The 23,638-nt window shown below is 36.7% G+C and overlaps 1 protein-coding gene across 1 annotated transcript in view; it reads right to left on the bottom strand.

Annotated features, from left to right (window-relative positions):
* Positions 1-23,594, bottom strand: part of PARPBP (PARP1 binding protein) — a 42,042-nt gene extending 18,448 nt beyond the window's left edge. Inside the window, 6 exon segments of the mRNA XM_050324042.1 lie at positions 1,475-1,658; positions 10,837-10,991; positions 13,649-13,819; positions 15,330-15,440; positions 16,227-16,457; positions 23,445-23,594. Of these exon segments, the coding sequence (XP_050179999.1) occupies positions 1,475-1,658; positions 10,837-10,991; positions 13,649-13,819; positions 15,330-15,440; positions 16,227-16,457; positions 23,445-23,594 (1,002 nt within the window).
* Between the last annotated feature and the right edge of the window lie 44 nt (positions 23,595-23,638).

Here is a 23,638-nt window from a genome sequence, read left to right on the forward strand (position 1 = left end):
CCTGAGATCATAATGGAACAATACAGATGTTCTCTTTTTTTTTTTATAGAACTCTAATTAATTTGGAAAACTTATGGGACTTTTTCAATTTTGCTTTCTTTTTTCATTACTAAATGTAACCTACTGCTCTACATATTTAGTAAAATGTTCTTCCACACCAAGCTCCACTAAAATATGCCATTTGATATCACTGTCTTAACATTTGCCTAATCTCGCTTTTCCACCCCTCGTCTCTAGGAATCACATGTTTAAGAACAATCATTAAAATATGCCTTCATCACAAATCTTCACAAGACTTCATTTACATCAGCAAAAAGAATTTCCTACCCCCAAACCAAAACAGCATAAACACAACACTGACAAAGGCAAACAATTTACAAACACTCTACCCCTCGTCCCTTCACAATTACAAAAAAATGCTTACACTGCTCTCAATCAGTGTTCAGTCCACATTTTGCCCATTACCTCTCTAAACTACTGTCCTTTTCTCTAATTCCTCAAACCTGCACTGGGCACCCCAAAGGGCTGTGATGGGTTGACCCTGACTAGCTGCCAGTTGCTCGCCAAGCTGCTCCTATCCTTCCTCCTCCTACACAGAACAGGAAGAGAAAATATCTTGAAATAAAACTCACGAGGTGGAGATGGGAACAGGTTGTTCATTTACCACTTAACATCATGGGCAAAACAGACTTGACTTTATGAAATTAATGGTAATTTATTGCCAAGTAATCAGAATAGGACCCCTCCATTCCTTCTTCCCAGACTCCTTTATTGTGCTCTCTACACTTGTCTTATAGGTTTTTAAATATCCTGATTCCTTCCATGATTAAAATGAATAAAATCATTAAGATTATTTAAGTCATTAATAGTTTCATTAGTGTCTTGAAACACCAAAAAACTTATACATTAAATGCTTGAGATTTTTATTTTTATTCCCCTCCCGCTCCACATTTCACCATATTTTAGACTTTTTTTCATATTTAACCTTATTTTGAATGCCTTACCCTTAGAAATACTTGATGCTGAACTAATTAAAACCAGTGTATTTTAATCAAAAATTACTGATACATGTTCTCAAATCTTAATTCTACTTTCATGAGGTTCTTTTGTTTCGAAATTTGTTACAGATTTACTGCCTTTAAATTAGTGGCAAACCCAACACATCTAAGTACTTACATCTATAGTAACTGCACAAATAAATTAAGTTTTGGAGAGTATTTTGTTTACAATATTGAGGTAAGAAATTCAGTTTAAGCAAATCCGCTATTTGAAATCCACAGTGTAATCCTCAAGGATAAGTCTTTCAACAAGTTTAAAATCACAGTGTAGAGGAAATGACACTACTCTGTACTGCTAGGAAAAGATTATACTCTATAGATAGTCCTTTAAAAAATGAAAAAGAAACAAAACAGGCGAAAGACATTTGCTTTCTTATAAAGCTAAATAGTTAAAAGAACAAAAGAAGTCCCATTACCCGTGTTGGACTGACTCCAGTAGTGCTAGCAGTCAAGATTTCCTGTTGTGAATCGATAATATTTTTAATCTTCAAATCCAAATCTTGTACAACTTCCTCTACTGCCTGACAGAAAGGATCCCCATTGCTTCGGCCTTTTATCAAATGCATCTTCACTGTTGACAGAATTCGCCCCCCTGCGATTCTGAAAATAGGCACAGGGTCATCTCCACATTAATCTTGGCAACACTTTAATATACCTATTAATGCTGAACATAGCCAGTCTTCACAGTTAATCAAAGAGAACAGCTTTGATCTTTTAAATCAAACAGCAGTGTAGAAGTATTGTCCAACATAATAGTTCGCTAAAAAATAAGAAAACCCCAACGATTATAAGGTAATGAATTCAGCGTTTAATAATACTCTGAGCTGCAACACAAAACTAACTTTTCCTTAAAGTTCAAAGAAAAGTACATTCTTTAAACCTACAGTTAGTGTTTTGTTCATAAACTGTTAAGAATAAACAACATTTTTCACTCAAACGTGCATTCCCATTTAATACCCTATTAGATTTCTGAGCCTTTTGTGCTTTGTGAAGGTGCTTCAAAATTCCAATTTGCTTTCAATTTTATTTAAATAGATAGTAATTAGACCACATGAACATCACTGTTTGCTATAAAGGTACACTCTATTAATCTCTTTCTTTAGCAAATGCGTCTTGACTAATTAAGACTTTGTGAAAGACAGAATAAACCCCCCTGAGTTAAAAGCTTAATAATTTTGTCCATTATCTGCAGAAAGCATTAAGTTTGTTTTACTATTGCTTGAGTTTGGGCAAAAAAAATAAGGCATTAAGAGAACCACTGAACTCTCCTACATCAGAACATATCTCTTCCCAATTTTTGTTTAGTTAGGTTTATAAACCAGATCAAAGCAGAAATGCAGCATGTTGACTGTAACCTAACATCAGTCTATCTAGCTCAGACACCACAGATTTAACCACACTATGGACAGTACAAAACAACTCCATATTTACTCACAGACCTTGAACTCTTGAGCTGCTGTTGGCCTTTACACTTGAATTTTTAGATACATCTATAACACTGCAAATCACGGTTCTGTCAAAAACCCAAAGCCATGGTTTTATTACTCCAGGTCACACAGCCAAGGGTGACACGGTGACTCATTTTCAACTTCCTCTATGCTTACTGGTGTCCTTCATGCTCCTACTGAATTATCCTAAAAGGTAACCTTACAAATTCCAAGAAAGGTATATTTTGTACGCATTAAATTCTGAAGATGAATTTTCGAATTCTAGTTGGGAGAACCCCCATCACATGACACTCTGCATGTCTACATTCATATAAAATAATTGGGCAGAACTAGGTAAGAATAAGAATTGAGTCAGAGGAAAAATAGCTTGTTGATATTGTTTCCAGTTAAAATACACGGAGAGAACTGGGCCAGGGACTTTACTGTTTTGGCTTATTCTGGCTGAACAAGACTCCTGCAAATAACTTAGAAAACTTGAAGTTAACATGAAACTTTTCTTTTTTTTTTTTTTTCTGGGTAAAACCCAAGTATTTTCACACAATTCTCAGCAATTCCACACTTTTACAGATTAAAGATTATTCAGTTCACATCAGATTTGCAGCTTCATTAAGCAGAAAAATTTACGCTTTTCAGAAATTTAAGCACAATGTAAGCACTTGGCCAAAAGAAAAGTCACCATGTCAAGTCTCTCTGTACAAAAGTCAAGACCCATACAGATCTTAGAAAGGATAGTTAAAAAAAAAAAAAAAGATGTTGTTGTACCACTGCTCCAAACCCCACAATTCAACCTAACCACAAAAGAATGAAAAGTTCAAAGGGAGGAAAATAAAATCCACTGCAAGCTGTCCAGAGGTAAGAAGAGAGCATTATTGAAGGAGAGTTCTGTTTCAGAGATGCACATAGTAATTGTAGCCAAGTCTCCTGATGCTTCTTGCCAAACTGCTCTATTTTCCTCAATCCTAAACTTACACTTTTCAAAATAATATCCTCAAAAGAGAAAAGTATTGTATTAAATGAGGAGTATCTGCTCCATAAATACTGCGCTGAACCTAGAACTCCAAGACAAACAAGCAGGTGAAAGGATTGACTGAAATTCCCTGAGAAAACCAGGTTCAATTCTTTCTGTCTACAGATACATTGACCTTATCTACATCTTCATCATTTCCACACATTTAACATATACATACATGTACGTATGCTGGAAGAAAAGATATTATTATACAACTAGCACTTGGCACCTGCACAGTTAATTAAGATAATTGCTATTCTTCATTTGCCTCATCAGCTGCAAAGGGTCAAACAGTACCTTCTTCCATTACACAGTCTAAATCTACACTCTTATTTCCTATCCACAACAGCCAGGACTGCTGGGTGGGTGGACGAGGGGAAAGCATGTGATTGCACAATTAAAGACTACGTTAATGCACACATCTCAGGCCACTGAATTAAGACTTCACTAGCAGCCAGTTCGTTTTACAATGTCAAATTAGCTTTTTTTTTTCAATTAAAAAATTCATGAACATTTTAGATCAACTGACAGACAGAACAGCTTAACTTTTTCAGCTTTAACCAGCACTAAAAGAGTAGACAGTTCAGGTGGGATTCAGCTCACCTGTCTTGTAGCTAGATAAACACAGATGTCTGCATGTAGATAAAGTGAATCATATACTAAAAATGCCTTATTTGAACCAGTGTTTCTAAAGAGAGTTTAAAAAAATAGTACAATGTAAAACTCTACCTGTTAACTAGGCATCACACAAATCATATCTTCTATCATTGGTTGCTCCTACTAAAAATATTCTCAGATCTTGTGGTCACTTGAACCCTTCTCACCTTAGATCATTTCAGTTCCAGCTCTGATTATTTCTACCTCCTTTTCCTTAGCAAACCATCTTTTCTTATGTAGAGGTAACTAATTTATAAGAAACTAATACATGCTTTGTCTTTTGGTTCCTACTGAGATTACACTTAAATAAGCTGCTCTCCTTACCAAAAATCTAAATGGCATTGGCAAGAGCTCTTCTTACAGAACTGAGGCTTTAGTATGAAAAATTAATATGATGAAGAGCACTCTTATTTATTTTCTAGAAATAGATCTTTTGTGGAACAAACTAAAGTAGCATAAAGAAGAAAAAAAAGTTGAGGAAAATGGACAATACTCAAAACCTGATAAAAAGTAGAACAGGCTTCTGAAGCCTTTTCCAAGAACAGAAAAGAATATATAAATATTCTATTATACTAAGGTCAACATTTTTATTCATTCATTTCAACTTCAACAGAGGTAAAAGACAGATGACAAGTACAGAGCTATCTGACTTAGTAGGAACAAATGTCTTACAACAAAAAACAAACACCTAGTGATCACGGGGTGGGGTGGAGATCACAGCCTTTTTTCTTTGTTATGGATTTATAAGATGTCTTAGAACTTGATAAGAACTGAACAGTTATCTAAATTTTTTAATTTGGAGCTATAGAAAGAGAGCAGCAGTAATTCCATTCTCAGACACAAAGCAGCAGATTTCAGCTAGAGCTTCATCTACCTGGGTAGAAGAGTGGACAAAACGTATCTGGGAGATAGTACAAAATACAAATGCTCCTAACAGAGCAGTAGCTGTGCCTTTAAAGCAACTCTAATGTGTTTTTTTTTCCAGTTATGTTATACAGAATAAATTAAGAAAATTAGTAGTTCATGTTAATTTATGTATCAAAATTTCAACAATAAAATCATATCAGTGAACTCATCTAGATACTAAATATATTTGAAAAATACAAAAATATAAAAATACTTATAGTGTTTTGATGGAATTTATATAAAAATTCCACCTCAAACAATGGATGCCTGCATTATTACTCTAATCTCTTAAACCCTACAGAAGTTTATACTAGGTGAAGACTCTACCTTATACCCTTTGGAGTTTTGCAGATCATTAGATCCACAATAAAAAACACAGCAAAAAAGAATTCTGTTGTTGATGCTGCTGATTTTGCTGTATTGGCTAAAATTTCTCTTTTAGTTTGGTGGAAGAAACTAGAAAGACTCTTCATATTCTCCATACCAAGCTATGCTACTGAAGTCTGGCAATGGAGTTACTGTAAAACTAAACAAGTATTCTTCCCAGAACAAGATTCTTGATAAGTAGCCATGGAATCCCATGAGAGAAAGTTATAAGAGGCAAAGGAGCTCAAGAAATCTGATGCTATTAATTATAACAACATTAATTATATTATACAAAAATAATACTACAAGCACAAGAACAGTTCATCACAATGCTTAGGAAAATATGTAGAAATATTGGTAGACCGGCTTGGCTCTAACAGTGAGCTGATGACAGTTCGAATGCAAAAAGGGCTTCACACAGGATGGTGAAGAAGGGATGGGTTACAAACTATCTAGAAACATTGCCTGGGCATCTAGGATTGTTGTCAGGAAAACCAAAGCTCAGCTGGAGTTGAGAATCACAAGGAATGTTAAAGCAGCGTCACCTACTGAACAAAGATAATGAAGAACCTTTGCTGAAGGACACAGTCCAACAGTGTGGACACAGATGAAACAGAGGTACTCTGTGCTTTCTCTCCTCAGTCTTCACCAACATGGTCTCCCAGGCCCCTGACTAGAGAAAGTTTTCAGAAAAGAACTGTCAGAAGTGGATAAAGATCAAATCAGGCTTTACTTGCCAGTACTGAGTACATACAAGTACACAGAACCAAATGGACTGCATTCAAGAGCATCAATAGAACTGGCAAATGCCCTCATAAGACCACTCTATACTATCTTTGGAAAGTTAGGGTGACCAGGGGAGGTCCCTGGCAAATGGAGAGAAACAAAAAAAAAAAAAGATAGTCTGGTTGGATGGACAATTAGATGAGGAAAAAACTGGTTGGATGATCAAGCTCAGAAGGTAGTAAACATGTACTTTATCTGAAGGCCAGTAAAAATGGAGTACCATGGGGGCCTATCCTGAAACCTGCTTTTTTCTATTGTCTTTGGCAGTGACTCGACAATAAAAATACATGTTCATCAGGTTTGCAGATGACACCAAATTGGATGGAACTGTCGATGTGCTTGAGGGCAGAATTGCCACGCAAAGATACCTAAACAGACAAAAGGAACGGGCTGACAGGAACCATATGAAATTTTAACAATACATGCAAAGTCTTGGAAAGGAATAGTCCCTTGCAATGATACAGGCTGGGGAGCAGCTCTATGTAAAAGAACCTGGGAGTCTTGGTGCATGTTCAGCAAGCTAGCCCTGAGCCAGGAGTATGCCTTGGCAGCAAAGAAGGCCTACAGTATCCTTGGCTGCATTAACAGTAGCGTAGCCAGTAGTCTGAGGAATGTGATTATCCCTCTCTAATCAGCACTCATTGGACCAAATTTAGAATACCGCATCCAGTTCTGGGCCCCCAGTCCAGGAAAGACACTGATAAACTGGAGTGAGTTCAGCAGGGGGCTGCCAAGATGGTCAGGGAGACATGCCCTGTGAGAAGCAGCTAAGGGAACAGCTTGTTCAGTCTGGAGAAGAGAAGGCTTCAGGAGGATTTACTGACAGCTTTCCAATAACTACAAGGTGGCAACCGAGAAGACAGAGCCAGCCTCCTCATGTTGACAGTTAGTGAAAAGAAAAGAGACAATAGACATAAATTGAAACAAGAGAGGTCCTAACTATATATAAGAAAGAAAACCCACAACTTTTCACCATATGAGGACACAAGCAGAGGAACAGGTTGCCAAGAGGGAGTTTGAAAACCTCCAAGGATGGAGCCTGCACAAAGCTTAACTGAATAAAGCCCTGATTAACCTGAGCTGACCCTGTAATTGACCCTGATTTGAGTGGGATGTTGGACAAAAAACTTCACGATGTTCCTTCCAACCTGAATTACTCCATGATCCTAAGTTTAAGGAATCCTATATACAATGTTTTGCATACACTCACACAACTTTCCAGTAACTTTAGACCCCAAAACTCCAGTGCTGTGTGAAAGCTGTCCAATTAACTCAAACATCCAGCACAAGTCCAGATAAAGCACAATATGCTGTCTCTCCCAAAATACTATATCTCCAGATGCAATCACAGTTTCACAAAGGCAACATACAAGAAATAGCATTTTTCTCTGTCAAGGGAAAGCTGAATGCACTAATCCAGATGATCAAGGCGAGCTGTATAACTGCTTTAACCGGCTGCAGGAGGCTGCTCAGGGACCCGAAACGCAAACCCGCTCTGAAGCTTCGCTGTCGTTCCAATGAGTTGAGTGAAACAACACGGGGAGCTCGAACCAGCTCCGATGTGAGCTGGGCGACGGTGACACCCAGTGGTCGCTGCCTGCACCGAGGGCAGGGCCTAACTCCAGGAGAAAATGTGCTGCTAATCTCCCAACTTTCCTACTGCACGAAATCAGTATATATATGTATATGCACACCTCCCCTACACAACCCACCGGCTGCAGCAACCAGTACGGCAGAAGACACTTTCAACGAACTTGAAAAAAGTCATTCCAGAAATATATTATGTTCTTCTGGCCTTAAAGAAAAGAATTTTCACAAGGATTAATTAGGACTGCATTTTTTCATTCATACCAACAAGATTTTTCAGATCTGAAGGTGTATAATAGTCATCCACTTCACTGACAAATACATTGTTGATATGTTCCTTGACAAGAAGCAGTCATAAAGAAGAACATCCAAGCTCTCCGTTTACTGTATAAACACTGTCTAAGTCTTATATGTACACTATCTATAAATAGTTTTAGCATTACAAGTTTAACAGCATCCTCAAATGTTAAGGAATGTTCATGTTACTGATTCTTGAAAGATTAGTGATTTCTTCTAATCTTAGACATCTGGAGAATGAGGAGAGGCAAACTTGAACTATTTCAGCATGCCAGAGATTTGTGAGAATGTTCGTTCTGCTCAGTGAATACACCTTGAAACTGCTAAAGTTCATTTTGTCTTTCCATGTCTCCTGCTATCAGGAGTGCCATATTTGAACCAAATCATCATAGTTTCACTAAATTTCCACTCTGTTTGACAGATTTTCCTTCCCTCATCTCATCTACTATTCACTTTCTTAGCTAAATGATGAGGAGATGAGAAACACATTCTTTTAGTTCTCCACAGATTAGGAGTTACTTGGTTGCGCAATATCTCCCACTATGTTCAAGATATCCTTAAGCACATCCCACCACTCTCCAACATCTTCAGTTTGGTTTCTAGATTTCCAAAGCAAAGGACTTGATTGAAGCAGACCAAGAAAACATGTTTTCAGCACGTGCCCCACATTGTCCCAGCACTTTTTTAGCTACTTTGTATTTTGTGCAGATACAAGTTTCATAAGATCTCCACTGTTACCAAGATGAAACTGAAATAACAGACTTCCAATCATTAAGTAAACAACAAAAAATACTGCATTTTTCTAGTGGCATAGCAAATACAGAGACCTGGTTATTGCAGGTTTGCTAATCTCTGCAGCAGAGAAACAGTAGTGCAGCAGACAGGTTGTCCAGTTTGCTACTGGGTTTCTCATAAGGTTTCTGAAGACAAAGCAACTGAAACTTCTGTTGCGCTGCTGCTTTTTTAACTCTGCTCTTTAAGTTTGCAGGAGTTTTACAAATTTCTTGTGTAAAACTGCATCCCCTGAAATTTGCAACAACTGCCACATCACAGGCAGGACACACAGACAGTCCTCCTTCATGTGACATACCAAACACCTAAAAACATCTTTTTGTTGACCAGTGCTGAGGCCTCCACTGTTCCTAAGCTGTATATACCAGATCTATAACATTTGAGAACATCAGCATAGTAACGAAGATTCTTTCAAAGACAGTCATCTGATTGGTATGTCTCTATAAGCACTGAGCTACTATATAGATACATATATAAAGAAAATAGTAGTATTTTACATTGTGAGGTTATAAAGCCCATATAGAGAGATACTAGAAACACCACAGGACCATCAGCTTCCACTCAGCAAGATCACCAGTGACACCTGTATGTGTTTACTCAACTTAATGAACACACCAACTTGAACTTGAACTTAACAAGTTTGATATCCCAGAATAAATGGGACAGTAAGTACAGCAGGGAAAGCTACAAAATAAATATCTCAATGCCAAAAAGAATTTCCAAGCTCTAGAGAACTCATGTAGTTAAAAACTAATAATTCCCAGCAACTAGACGTAGCATTTTATGTTATACTTTTCTGAACTGTGTATACCTGAAAATGTGGTCTTGCCATCCTAAAAAGTAAGCTCATGCACATAAATGTTTTTCCATTTCTCATTTTTCAATCAATGGACAGTGTCAGATATGATTTAAATAAAGAGAAAAGCATATAGTATACATTGAGCTAAGAGTTTTCTTTAATCATCAGCACAGACAGTACGTTTTTGGCATCCAGAATGTTGAAATGAAAGAACAAAGAAGCAGAATAAAAAAGTAAGACAAAAACTGCAAAACAACTTCAGAAATACTTCCACTTCCAGCTTCAATGTAAACTGAACTTAAATAACACTTATGGTTTTGCTTATAACATTTTGTTTTCTGCTGTGCGGATTAGATTCAATTCAAACTAAAAAAAAACAAGAGTCTTTAGTATAAAGGACAGAACTATTACAGCTGATTTGCTAAAGTTTTGTATGGAAAAATTACTGATTGTAAATGCAAAAAATTACTAATTTCTATAAAGCTTAAGAAAATAGCTCTTCTGTCTGTAGCAATGCCAGCACTTATCAATTCAAATCCCTGTGTTACATTTACCCTTCTCTAATTAATCACACATTTATAAGCCTGCCCAAAAGACTAACTTCAGGTCTTCAAAAACATTCAAAATCAGCTACTCCACCAGAGCCTTCCTAAGAAATAATTCATATGTTTCACTTATGTAGTTAAAAAAAGAAAAAATAAAGGCTAAATAACCAACATTATCATTTTTAACAGCAATAAAGACTCCTTTACATAAGGGTAAATGGAATGAAATGACAAAAAGGAAATCATTAACTAGCAAGAAGTAAAGCACTTGTCAGTTTATGCACTTACCAGACTCAGAAGATAGAAATCTCTAAGTTCATTTACAACTAGGGAACTAACCAAATCACCATACATACATAGATTTGACAGATATTTACACAAAAAAAACACCCTCCAAAAAGCCATAATTTTACCCCAATTCTTTTTCAATTAGTTATATTGTATAATGAGATTTAATTTTCAAACACTTACTGTGAATTATTTAATAAGTACATTATTTAATTTTGCTTTGTTCCTTCTCTTTGGGACACATGCACAGGAAAAAGAAGTGCTCAATGAGACAAAAATATAACAGAAAATCTATTACCTGGGATTTAAGATTTCACCAACAATTTCTTGTAGCTTGTCAATAAAATTAACAAAGTTGGAGAGCCCCTTTACATGGGCTCTTAAAGGGTCATATAAAGAAGATGCACAGTCTCTTCCTCCAAGTTCTATGGTTCAGATAAAAGATGTTGCCATCTATTAGGAGAAATATTCAGAAATATGAAACTGTAGACATACATGAACTGTACACACGATTTTTGTTTGTTTTCTTTTTTTTTGTAAACAGCGTATAACAGCTGGTTGACAGCAGAAATAACTTCTCTGAAGTCAATAGAATGCCTCTAAATGACAAGTTTTGTACATCTCACCATAAATATCTGCAAGATCAATACTTAAATACTACAATACTATTAACAAAAGACAATACAAGCCAAAGTTAAAATGACCCAGTGAATTTGAGATTTACATTAGCCCTTTGAAAGCTCAGAAAAAAACCTTATTAAAACAGGGTATAGAACTCTTGCTGTTGATGCTGTTTAAATGCTCATGCTGGCCTCACAAAAACTACTCTTCTATTGAGTGTCTGTGACCCAAGAACAATTTTAACATAAGCATGTAAAAGTTGACTTCAGTATTAAACCTATTTTTAGAGATGCAAATGATGTATACTCAAACCTTAAGAAAAATGATGACAAGGTTTCTATCATTCTAGACATTTCTATATATTTTAATATGCTATAAGATGATAAAAACAAGAGATGTGTCAAAGTAGTATACCTTGGAGTACAGCCCCTGAAATTTTAAGGTAACAGTCAGAACAAAAATCCTAGCAGTTGTCCAGAAAGGTGAAAGTAAAGATAACAATCCAATGCATTTGACACACATTCAGTAATATTAATTCTACACGTAAATTTTAATTTCCGACTGTAGAGCTAAATCATAAAGATCTTAGGACTGGAAAGAGCAAAACTGGAATTACTCCAGCAAAGAAAGTAAACCTGCCAGTATTCTTGTCTTTGTATTAAAGATTTCCTGTGGATCAAATACACAGTTCATAGGACTTTGCCTTCCCAATGGAAAATATTCTGGGTTTGCAAGATTTCTACAAGACACAGATGCCAGAAAAGAAGACTTCTTTACATGGTAGAGAAGTTTCCCCTCTGGCAACTGTGAAGAAGAGGTAGTATATCCTGTCCAAACCCATACATTTTTTTTATAATGTTAACAGTGCATTAGGAGCTAAAATAATTAATACTGGACCTGAGATTTCTCAAATTTTCCATATTTATTAAACCATTAAAATTGAGAATGCAGCTGCTTCAGTGCCTGCTACATACCCTTATTGTTTTTTCCTTGGACTGCTGTTGTCTGCACTGAGGCCATTCTGCACACAAAATTTGATGATTATTTTGAGTATGAGGGACTACAGTGACTCTTTGGAGAAAAAATTCTTATTTACCCTATTTGAACTACTTTTGAAATGGCTCTGTGCTGACTATAACTACTGGGAGGATAAATGCACCTCACATACCAAACTAGATTCTTTAGCAGCAAGCTTCTAGGAGCACTGCATGTTGATGCTGTAGCTTTTTTAATTCCTATACAAGGGCATTAAGAAAGACTATGCTACTGCCTGAAGGTCTTTTTTCTAGTTCTCTGCCTTCAAGAGTAAAATGAGCAGAAATGTCCCATATCAATCTCATCTTAAAGAGTATTTCAAGATTGATCAAGCTACAAGTGACTAGAAAGCATTAGCTTCCCCAAATTCTGAGTCAAATCTGAAAAAAATGCAATACTGCCCTTACAAACTTTGGCCTCTGTTCTAGTCTACATTTCAAAGGAGGGGTTTTGTCACCAGCTTGCTCTAAGAAAAGAAATTTCTACACAGAACTACTGTGGGTTCCAGATGTCTAAACTTTGACAAACACACCAAAAAATGCTGGTTTCTGATTTAACCAAAATACCTACAGCACTTCAAAACTGAAATACACTGTAATACATCATTAATGGCTTGGTTTCATTACTATTAATACTGCATTCTGATATTTACTGAACTCAAGCTCATTGTTGTATTGGGCTTGTATGATCAGGTTTTTGGCAGGAGGGGTGGTATACAGGAATGGCTGCTGTGAGAGGCTGCCAGAAGCTTTCCTTATGTGTGATAGAGCCAATGTCAGCCAGCTCCAAGACAGACTGAGCTCATCTGCAACAGCTCCTGGAATAAAATACTTAAGAAGGGAAAACTAAAACCAAACCAAACCTGCACAACAACAGTTGAAGAGAGGAGTGAGAACATGTAAGAGAAACAGCTCTGCAGTCACCCAGGTCAGTGGAGAAGGAGGGGGAGGAGTATCCAGGTTTCAGAGCTGTGATTCCCCTGCAGCCCATGGTGAAGACCATGGTAAGGCAGCTGTGCCCCTGCAGCACATGCAGGTCCACAGGGGAAGCAAATCTCCACATGCAGCCTGTGGAGGGTCCCACTCCAGAGCAAGTGGATGCCTGAAGGAGGCTGTGACCCCTCTAGGAGGCCAGTGATACAGCAGGCTCCTGGCAGGACCCGTGGATCCATGGAGAGAGGAGCCCATGCTGGAGCAGGTTTGCTGGCAGGACTTGTGATCCTGGAGGGTTCCCATGCTGGATCAGTCTGTCCCTGAAGGACTGCATCACATGGAATGGACCCACAGGAAAGAGCAGTTTGAAAAGAACTGCAGCCTACAGGAAGGAGAAGTTTGCAGAGAACTGTCTTCTAAGGGAGGGACATGGTGGAGCAGGAAAAGAGTCTGAGGAGTCCCATCCCTACAGAGGAAGTTCATTGACTCTGATCTACAGCAAGTTTCATTTGACACACATACCAGGAAAATGGACATTTTCTTCTCCTGTGAGGCATGTTTCAGGTTAGTGAAGGCTTCTCTACCAAGTCCTCTGTCAGGAACATTTAGAACATGAGCCAGCGACAGATCATCCTTAGAATTCACCAACAGACTTAAATATGAACAGACAGACTTCTTTGCCAGGATTGCTGCCTGTATAAGAAAAGAAATTGGTCATCCCACTGCTAAATTATGTTCCATTTTATTTTAAAGCTAATTAGATATGTACTGGTATGATTTCTGTAAGAGCAAGAAAGAAGAGTAAGAAATTCACCTTGCATAATTTCAAAACGCTACTTTATTCATGAGGACTCTGGAAGCCTTGATGAAAAGTAAACATGAAAAATAATTAAGAATTACATATACTATTCTTGAATATTCACAAAATATTTGAGGGTTGGACCTCTGGTTATTAAAATTGGCTATAAATTTCTAGTTAGAAATGTCTTCACATATATACCTATTCTATCCTAAGGCAAGTATTAAACTACATAAGAATTTGTCATTAACTTCAAATAGACTAAGATTTTAAACTATTTGCCAGCTCTGTGACAGATTCAGCGATTTTTCTCTTGGCTTCCAAGGGATTTCAATCAAAGAAATTCCACTGATTGAGTTTGGACAAAAAATTGTGACCCAGCCTGACCCACATAACCAAAATACAACATTATAATTGCTAATATTGCAGCACTGTTCTGGACCCTGTAAGAACAACAGTCCAAGGACAGAAGAATTTGCAGTTTGGGTACAAGCAAAGAAAAATTAAAAAAGGCCATTAACAGAGGAAAGTCTAATGAGAAAACTTATATCTGCTATGCAATGTCTTCTGATTCAACAGAAAGTATACAACAAAAATGCAGACAGTATCAAAACCTAACATGTATGTATGACATCCTGCAAAGACAGACCTAAGAGAAAAGAAAAAAAGCAAAGAATATTTTTACTGCACAAGTCAGAGCAGTAAGAATGCCATTATGTTAGTGGTGCAAGTGCTATTTAGGTGAGAGTTCAGAAAATATTTTCTTGTTCAGAAATATTCAGTTATACCAAAATATTGATTTGAAATTGACACTTATTATGAGAAAAGCAAGTTTGGAAGTGAGTAAAGCTACAGCATTTCAAGCACTGTTACACAGCATCCAGAGGTTCTTATTTTGGTAGTTGAAAGGGTAAAAGGAAAGAATCCAGTACTCCTGGAGAGTTCTCAATTCCCTTAATGGGACAGTCAAACTTTATTTGCTTTGCTACAGCTGCCACTACAGTGGCTGTTTAGATTTCTTCTGTATATAAGGGAGTACAAATTAACAACACGAAATCAAAGAAGTTTACTTCGTTTTGCAGCGTTGGGAAAATCACTTAACACTTAGTCAAGACAATGTCTGAGGGATGGTGTACTTGCAGAAAAATTTATTCCCTGGTGTTTCAATGCAGATTAAGTCTACATCAAGTGCCTGCAAAAAAATTCTGTCTCCCAGAATATAAATTTCAGCACATAGCCCTGTATACACCTACAATGTACTCAAATGATACAGAGTTTGAATACAGAGGTTGCATATTTTTTAAACCAGTCACATTTCAATACCATTATTGAAAAAGGAAATGATACTATATTTTATCTTTCCAACATATACAGAACATTACAGCAGACAGAAATAATTTTTACCTTCACATTCTCCTGGCCCTGTCTGTTGACTTGTGTAGAAGGAGTAGAAAGAACAGAATCATTATTTTCTTGTACATTCGTTATGCCAGAAATGAATTCCAACAGCTGAACCTTTAATAAAAAGATCAGAATAAACTTCAATATGAAGATGACTAGAAAGCAAAAGTGGTTTTAAAACCTGGTGTAAACCTGCATCTCTGCCAGTTTGGTTGTATTTGAGGTTAACGCAGACCTTACAACCTACTTTTGGTTTTAGTCTTTAAAAGTACAACCTATGCTTTGGAGAACATTTAATATGTTATGCCAAGTTTAGGAAGAGCTCATTAACCCACTCAAGTTCTCTGTCTTCCCTGTGAAAACAGTGAGGAAAAAACATATTAGAAAAAAAACAAACGAAAGACCTGCAACAAACTGCAACTGAGTGGCTGAAGTGGAATATCTTTTGGTTTCTGAAAAAAATCTAACATGGAACTAAACATAATAAACAGAAGTTTTTGCTTAAAGAGCATAGTATTTTCAAAATGGTAATAATTAAAAATATTATGGTTGCATATCAAAATACATCCAAAACTCCATGGCACGTGTTAATTACGAAGTTTTGTTCCAGTTTCATCAAGTCTCTACAGTTCATTTTTCACTTCCATTTATGGCAAGGAGTAATATACTCATAGAAGAGTTGTGAGACTCACCCATCCAGCAGGACAAAAGGAATAAATAATTTTTGAGTAAATTTAAAATTTCTTCTAAATATTTAGTAATTTAAATTCAAATGCTATCCCAACAGAAAAACTAAGTAAGTTATGAAAAACTCAGAGATCCTGTGTATAAGTGTCGCAAATCCATGGAACAAAAAATATGCCAAAACAATATTAGAGATCAAACAAACATAATACTTACAGGGGTTATGCTTTCATCTTCAGGTAAAAGTCCAAGACTATAGCACTTCTGACGTATGTCTACTAGATCTAACATATTGCTTCTTGCTAAGAAGGTGTGATAGGTTTTTTTTACATCAGCATAATTTTCAGGTTCTTTCATGTTTTCATATGATAATCCCAGTTTGTCATGTAACAAATAGTTCCAAGTTTCCAGCACATCACTAAGTGATACTGTGAAGTCTCCATGGTGCTAATAGAACCAAAAAAAGGCAAAAAATACTGTTTCATACTCAGCATAGCTTTAAAAAATAAATTTAAAACAAGTTGCATATTTATTTTTGAAAAACCTATTATCAAGTTTATAATAAACAAATTCTTACTTATAGTTGAACTTCTTCCAGTGCTTTGCATCTACAGTTGAATTTTGTTATATGCAGTATTTGTTCCAGATCTTCAAAATACCAGATATGTATGTTGGTCTTTACTCATAACAAAAGACACTGAATGTTGCAGGACTTCTTCTTGCCTGAAGTTATTTATTTGCAGAAATAGTTTTCAGCATGGCAGGCATTTACTCCCCAAAGGCAGTAAACATGTCTCTCTTACCTTGCTTCAGACAGTAATCCAGGAAAATATGTCCAAAAAAAAGGAGGTTTTTTTCCTGTGTTAGTTTTATGTGCCCCTCTGCCTTCTCCTCCTTGCTCTTACCATCTTCTCTTTCACAACTGGACTCCTCATTTTCACCCACACTCTGCACTTTGATCTACGTACCAGGCCCCGCTTCCTGCTGCTAAAACTTTTTCACCCAAGTTCCTCCTATTTGAGTTAGACCTTAGAATACGTGCAATAAGTAATTTCACAATTGTTGCAAATTTTCCAGTTTTCAGAGAAACAGAGTCCACACTACTGGTGTCTAAAGCACCCTCCAACTTACAGCACTAAAAAAAAAAGCTGCTGTGTAATTCATCATGTAATAATAATAATAATGGTCAGTCTTCGCGAGCGAAGATCCAGGGAAGGTCTTTCCACCTTCCAGCCTGCGCATTGGATTTTTTAAGTGAGACACAGTGTGCGCGGAACTGAGCCCACCCTTTAATCCTAAGGTTCATCTGCCGGGGCCAAGCGAGCTTGGATGGTGGCAGCGAGGTCCTTAGGACGTAGGTGGGTTGCCTTTAAGGGCTAACGAGCTCCATCTGCCCAAATTCATCATGTAACACAATATAAATGCCCTGTAACAGAGCAACAAGCCTTGTTTTGCTATGTCCATAATGGCAGATAGAATTAAATCTTGCCATTAGACAGGCACTATCTCATGACAATTTCACATTAGGCAAATTAATTACCTGCAAACACCATCAGCAAGGGAACACAACACTAAACACAAAAACATGAGAAAGCCTAGCAACTTAAGTTGTTCCAACCCAAATGGTCCCTCCTGAGGGTTCTAGCATATTTAGCACAACTCTCCCAATAGACCTGGTTAAACACAGGATTCCAAAATCCTGAAAGTCAATTATTTTGATATTGTCTAGGAAAAGAACTAGGAATGAAAATGAGAGCACTCATACATATTATTTTCAGAGCACTTTTTTGCCTTCTAATTTGTGCATGGGTTATGACAAATCAGCTCTATGAACTTACATGCCATTCCACATATCACCAGAATATTAAAATGTAATATGTTTTCTGAAAAGCACTTGACTTTCATTTTAGCCTCTTGAAAAATTAAACATGCAATCATATTATAATCCAATTTAAACAGATCAAAACAGCAGTAGATTGGGGAAAAAAAAAGTTTTCTCACTTTGTTTTGAAACAAAATCCTCCAGAATTATTAAGCTAAAGTACTACTTCACATAGTATCTAATAAATCAAAACCTTTCCTCACCAGATCAAGGGCCTGCAGAGATCAGTAAAGTTTATATTAGTGTTGCAAAAATATTTTAAATCCAAATAAAATCGCATTCCAGATACTAACCTTCGTGATCAGGTGTTCACTGTGATGGTGTATTCTATTACTTACACAGTCTATTAGTCAAGTATCTGGTTTTAAAATTAATTAAAGAAATAATGTGGTGTTTTGCAGTAAACATATGTCAGCTGGCTCATAGCTTAAGAAAGTTCAAAAAGCCCCGTGCTTTCATTCCATTATAGGCATGGCAAGTATTTCATTTCATATGCATAGAACCAAAAAGATATTACTGGTTCTATTCACTTCAGTTCCTGGTAGTGCCATGTATTAAGTTTCCTTGGATTCTGAAATACAGTAGCAATGTTACATGCCTAAAGACACCAGTTTTTTAGTATTTTTGTAGGTTTTGCGAGCTTTCTAGGTCTAACTACATTGTACATCAACTCTTTTACTTTATTTTGACAGAAAATTGTTTTAACAAACAGGAAGTTGTGTATTTCGGCAATAACATGTTGTCTCCCACCTTCCCCAAACATCATCACTAACCATTTTTGGAATACGTGTGTAAAAGACTGCTGTGCTTAACCACCATCCATGTGTTGTCTCTAGTTCTATTATTTTTAGGCATGCTCCTAGACTGCAGTATTGTTCCTGGCTTTGTCCTTGAGTTTCTGTGAGATTCTGCAGTCTTGTCACCTCCAGTCCTACTAAGCCTTCATTGCTTGCGTACACCCTCACACAGAGAAGTTCCCAAACAGTGGTATAAAAAGCACATTGAAGCAGTATAAAGCAGCATTTTGAAAAGTATCCTATAACAGTAAATGTTGACGTTGCTATGCACAGATTTAGAAACCGGTTCATGTAAACACAAGTGTATGGACATCTGATAGGTGTTACATTGCAATCTGCAGAAGCAGGGAAGGTATAGGCTGATACCCCAAGCTTAGAGGAATTACAGTATTACTTGTCATGGGTACTGAAGATCTTTTTTTGTTTTGGGGAAGGGAGGGTGGAGGGGTGGACAGTGCCCTAAGGTCAAAGAGAGTAGAAGTATTCTCTGTTTAAGGAGGACTAAAGAGCTACTGTACATATGGGTCAGTGGAACAGTAGTTGCAAAAACAGAATCACGAAACAGGCAAAGTAAAAACTGTAGTCATCCGACCAGCATATCAGTACTTTCTAAAGTCAACACTATCAACTATAGTGGTAATAAAAACACATGACCGAAAATTTAGAACCCTCTTGGCTAGAACCAAACAAAACAAAAAACCCCCACACACCACATCCATGCTCCCGCTTCTAGCCCTCAAAACAGACACCTGTAATACTATAGAGGAGAGGGGTGGGAAGCAGAAAAAGACATCAGTCCTATTGATAAGTTGGGGAAGATGCCTCAAAATTTAGGTATCAAGAGTTTTAACACAGTTAAAACAACTCCAGTTGTTAAGCAACACAAAAATACAAGAAACAATAACTTAAATATTTATGATTCGGTTACAGAGGTTGTGGGAAACTACAGTAGAACAGTCTCAGTATATCATTTGCTTTTAAAAAAAAACCAATTAAATATTTATTACTTCAACCTTTCTGCTAAAGAAGAACCTGCCCCTTGTAGAGGAGATTACTCAGCACTGGTGAGACCCCATTCAAGTACTGTGAGCAGTTCTGGGCTCCTCAGCACAAGGGAGTCACACTGACAATACTGGAGGGAGTCCAACAGAGCTCAGTTATTCATCCACAAAGATGATTAAGGGACAGGAGTACCTCAGGTCTGAGGAAAGGCTGAGAAAGATGGGGCTGTTTAGGCTGGAGAAAGGAATGCTCAAGGAGGATCTCCTCAATGCATTTAAGTTTCTGAAGGGAGGGTGCAAAGAGGGTGGGGTCCATCTTTGGCTTTCTTAAGGTGTCCAGTGGTAGGACCAGAAGTAATGGGCACAAACTGAAGCACACAGGTTCCCTCTGAAAATTGGGAAACGCTTTTTTACTTTGAAGGTGACTGAATATTGGCACAGGTTGCTCAGGGAGGTTATGGAGTCTCCATCCTCAGAGAGATTTGAAAGACATCTGGACATAGTCCTGGGCAACTGGCATTGCCAGGTTGCTCTGCTAGAGGGAGTCTGGATAAGATGACTTCAGACCATCATTACAGTATGTTACAAGCAACATATTAGATAAAATTGCTTCCAAGTTGATAGGAGAGTCTCATTACCAAAAGGGAGACAGATGCAACAGATTAAGGCACTAACGCTGTAAACCAACTCCGTGTTTTTCTTCATTTGCCAACATGGAAGCAAGACAATTTGGGAGAACCATTTCAAAAAATACAAGGTACCGGGCAGAACACAATATTCTTCAGTCAGCATACTTAATGCACTCACAGAAGCACAGAGTAGAACCAAACTACACACCAAAACTGCTTTTGTACAGACCAGAAATATACAAACACAAATTTCCAAAGGGAAAATATATTTCTAAAATTAACATTAAAGAACTTTTTCTTCCAGTGTCACAGCTCTGGTCCTAGAAGAGATTTACAACACCTTTAAGAGTAGTCTGAGAATTTAAACTCACAGTTTCAGGAAAAATAATTGTTTTATGCATTTTGGTTTTACCCACTACTAGCTAAAACAACCATGGCCTGAAAATTACAAGCTAATTATTTGATCTAATAACCTATTTTCTACCCCTTCTGATCCCTAAGTGCACAAATGCACTCAAAACAATTAGCCTCAAGTGAACTTCATCTTGAAAACTGTTATTTCTATTTAAATCTTAAGAAAGGTTCTTCTCTTGAAAGTGTACCTAGATTTTAGATCTATACTAACAAATCTAGGAAAAGGTATCCACTTTCTCCACAGATTTTATGCCACTTGTCTTTATGCTGTATGGTCACGACTGTGGTACAAAACAAAGTATTTTCAGAGGAATTCAAAGCATAGATTTTCTTTTTTCTTTCATCCCTGCTATTTGATCAGTGTTTGCCACACTGGCTGGCTACCCTCATTCTGGTGAAATTTAAGACTAATAGATTATGAAACTTTTAAAATTTTCAAAAGTTCTTCAAAAAGCTTTGTTATTTTTCATTTCTACTGCAGATAGAGATAAGTTAAAACACCTAATCCATTAAAATTGTCCAGTCTGCTAAAGAAAGAAAACAGGTTTTTTGCCGTTTGTGGTAGGTTGGATTTTTTTTGTTGGTTTGTTTGTGTTGTTTTTTTTTCAATAGAGCCAGTCAATAGCCTATTAGCAAAATTACTTTTATTACAGTAATTGACTTTATTATAATAGATATCCATCCTACAGGTGTTATGTTAATGACACAAAATTATTGTATTTAAATCAGACATCTAACAAGGAATATGCCTACAACTGTAATGCTCTACATCTAAGTTTGACGTTTCAGTTCTGAACAAAAGAAGACAGACACATTTTAATCTAACCCTATGAACATATACCCATCTGAAGAAACTGAACTTCAGAAGCAGCATGGGCAAATGCTAAAATAGTTTTAACCCACACACATCGTTTATACACATTGACAATTTGTCTTATTAGACCAACTAGTATAATCAGAAAAAACAAATCAGGTCCTAAACACTTGGTCTTTCTTCAGATCTGAAGTAGAAGCTATATATTTTAAAATTCAATTAGTTGAAAATAACTGCTATAATTTTTGTTAGATCATCTCTGAAAGAAAAGATACTTTTAGAAGGAAGGAATCTTCACTGGGGGAAAAAGGAAATAGTTGAATAAACCAGATACCTCTGGTAGAGGGGAAAAACTTACTGTAAGCTGTTAGGAAACACGGAGCAACAAACCATAAAAATATCTTTTTCATGTCTGTAATTTTTGGCATCAACAGAACACACTTTAGTTCTCAGACTTGGCTTTGGAAAAGTGTTTGTAGCTTTCCCTTAGAATCACAACAAACATGACAAACAGTGATTGCCTCCAAAGGTAATTAGTTTTCCAGGAGTTCATTTTGATGCATGCTAATCTTCTGTTTTACCTACACAGGTATTGTGAGGACATCAGGCTCCTGGTTGGAATTTTATGGAGTACAAATGCAGAATCTTGGGATTCCAATTTTTTTGCTGTGACATCTATTACATTGGGGATGAATTGTCTAGTTTTATACTTAATCTTTAGACATGAGATACCCCACTCTGCACATTTTAGACTACAAAGTTTTTTCTGGTGATGAACTCAGTTACACTAAAAAGTGGTTCTGGAAATATTTCATCAGAGACACAACCTTCTTCCAGTACAAGTGGTAATTTTTTAAATAATATGTTGCAACCAGGAATGCACAGACTAAAGCAGGTTTTCTGTTTGTTTGGGTTTTTTATTGGTTTGGAGATTTGACTTTGGTGTGGTTTTGTCATTTGTGCTGTGTTTGTTGATTTGGTATGTTTGTTTTGGTTTTTCAAAGTAAAGATTTGTACTCCATGTTTGATTTACTTTGCAACAGTTGGATAAGTCGTCCAACAACGGACTTATTTTTTCATCAATAATTAGGTTCATTGACCCAAAAAGATATCTTTAGGTTATGAAAATGACTACTGCAATAGTTCTTATTAGTTGAAACACATGCAAAGGCCTGATTGTGTGCTGCAACTGTTTCTGATATGTTGCAGATGACTTTTAACACCCAATCGTCCTGCTTTGACAAGTCATAGTGTTTATTTCAGAGACATCTTAGGGTTACACCTCCACATCATCATTTGACAGACACCTCTTGCACATATGCAAAGAAAGCCATATAATTCCTACAGGTACTGGGTGCACACTCACAACTTACACGTCCATATAGGTCTTCATCTGATGAATGCCAGGAAAAACAGCAGCTAAGAATGGACTCAGCAAGTACAACTCGTGCAGACTATACCAAATCAGCTTTATAACTGATATTCTTCTCATGTCATTCCAAAGAATTTTTTGAGCACTCAGGAAAAAAAAAAAAGTAACCCAAATGCCATAGTTCTGCCACTCTGATCTACAGCACAAAAGAAATATTTGATGGAAATAAATAGAAGCTACATGATCAAAAAAAATATGCTAATATTTAATATTAAATTTTGGAGCTCAAATATACACTTAAAGCATTTCCATCCTCCCATCTGTCTTGCAGTCCTTTTTTCTAAGCCCTGATTCAATAATCTTATCGATTTTAGTGTCCTGTTTCATCTGCTCCTCAGATGCACCCTCTTTTAACAAACAGCAATGAAGTGACCAAAACTGCCATTTCACGTTGGTGCCTAAGCAGCAAGTGAACCAAGTTTGAAATCAACTAAGTACCAAGAACATACTGAAAAGAATGCTAACCTGTTTATTGACTTCAGCCATGGACAGTTGCAATGCCATCAGCATGCAGTCTGCTCCACATACCGTAGTCCTTTCAGAGTTTGAAAATAAACACCATTGTCTTCTGAAACACTTGACCAAGTTTAAAATTTCTTGCTGGAAAGTAATCATTGTCTAGAGTAGGAAACAGAGATAATCAAGAGAAAAATTAACAT

This window comes from Myiozetetes cayanensis, unplaced genomic scaffold, assembly GCF_022539395.1.
Source record: "Myiozetetes cayanensis isolate MyiCay16 unplaced genomic scaffold, myiCay2020 scf3, whole genome shotgun sequence".
In the NCBI taxonomy this organism is placed as follows: Eukaryota; Metazoa; Chordata; class Aves; order Passeriformes; family Tyrannidae; genus Myiozetetes; species Myiozetetes cayanensis.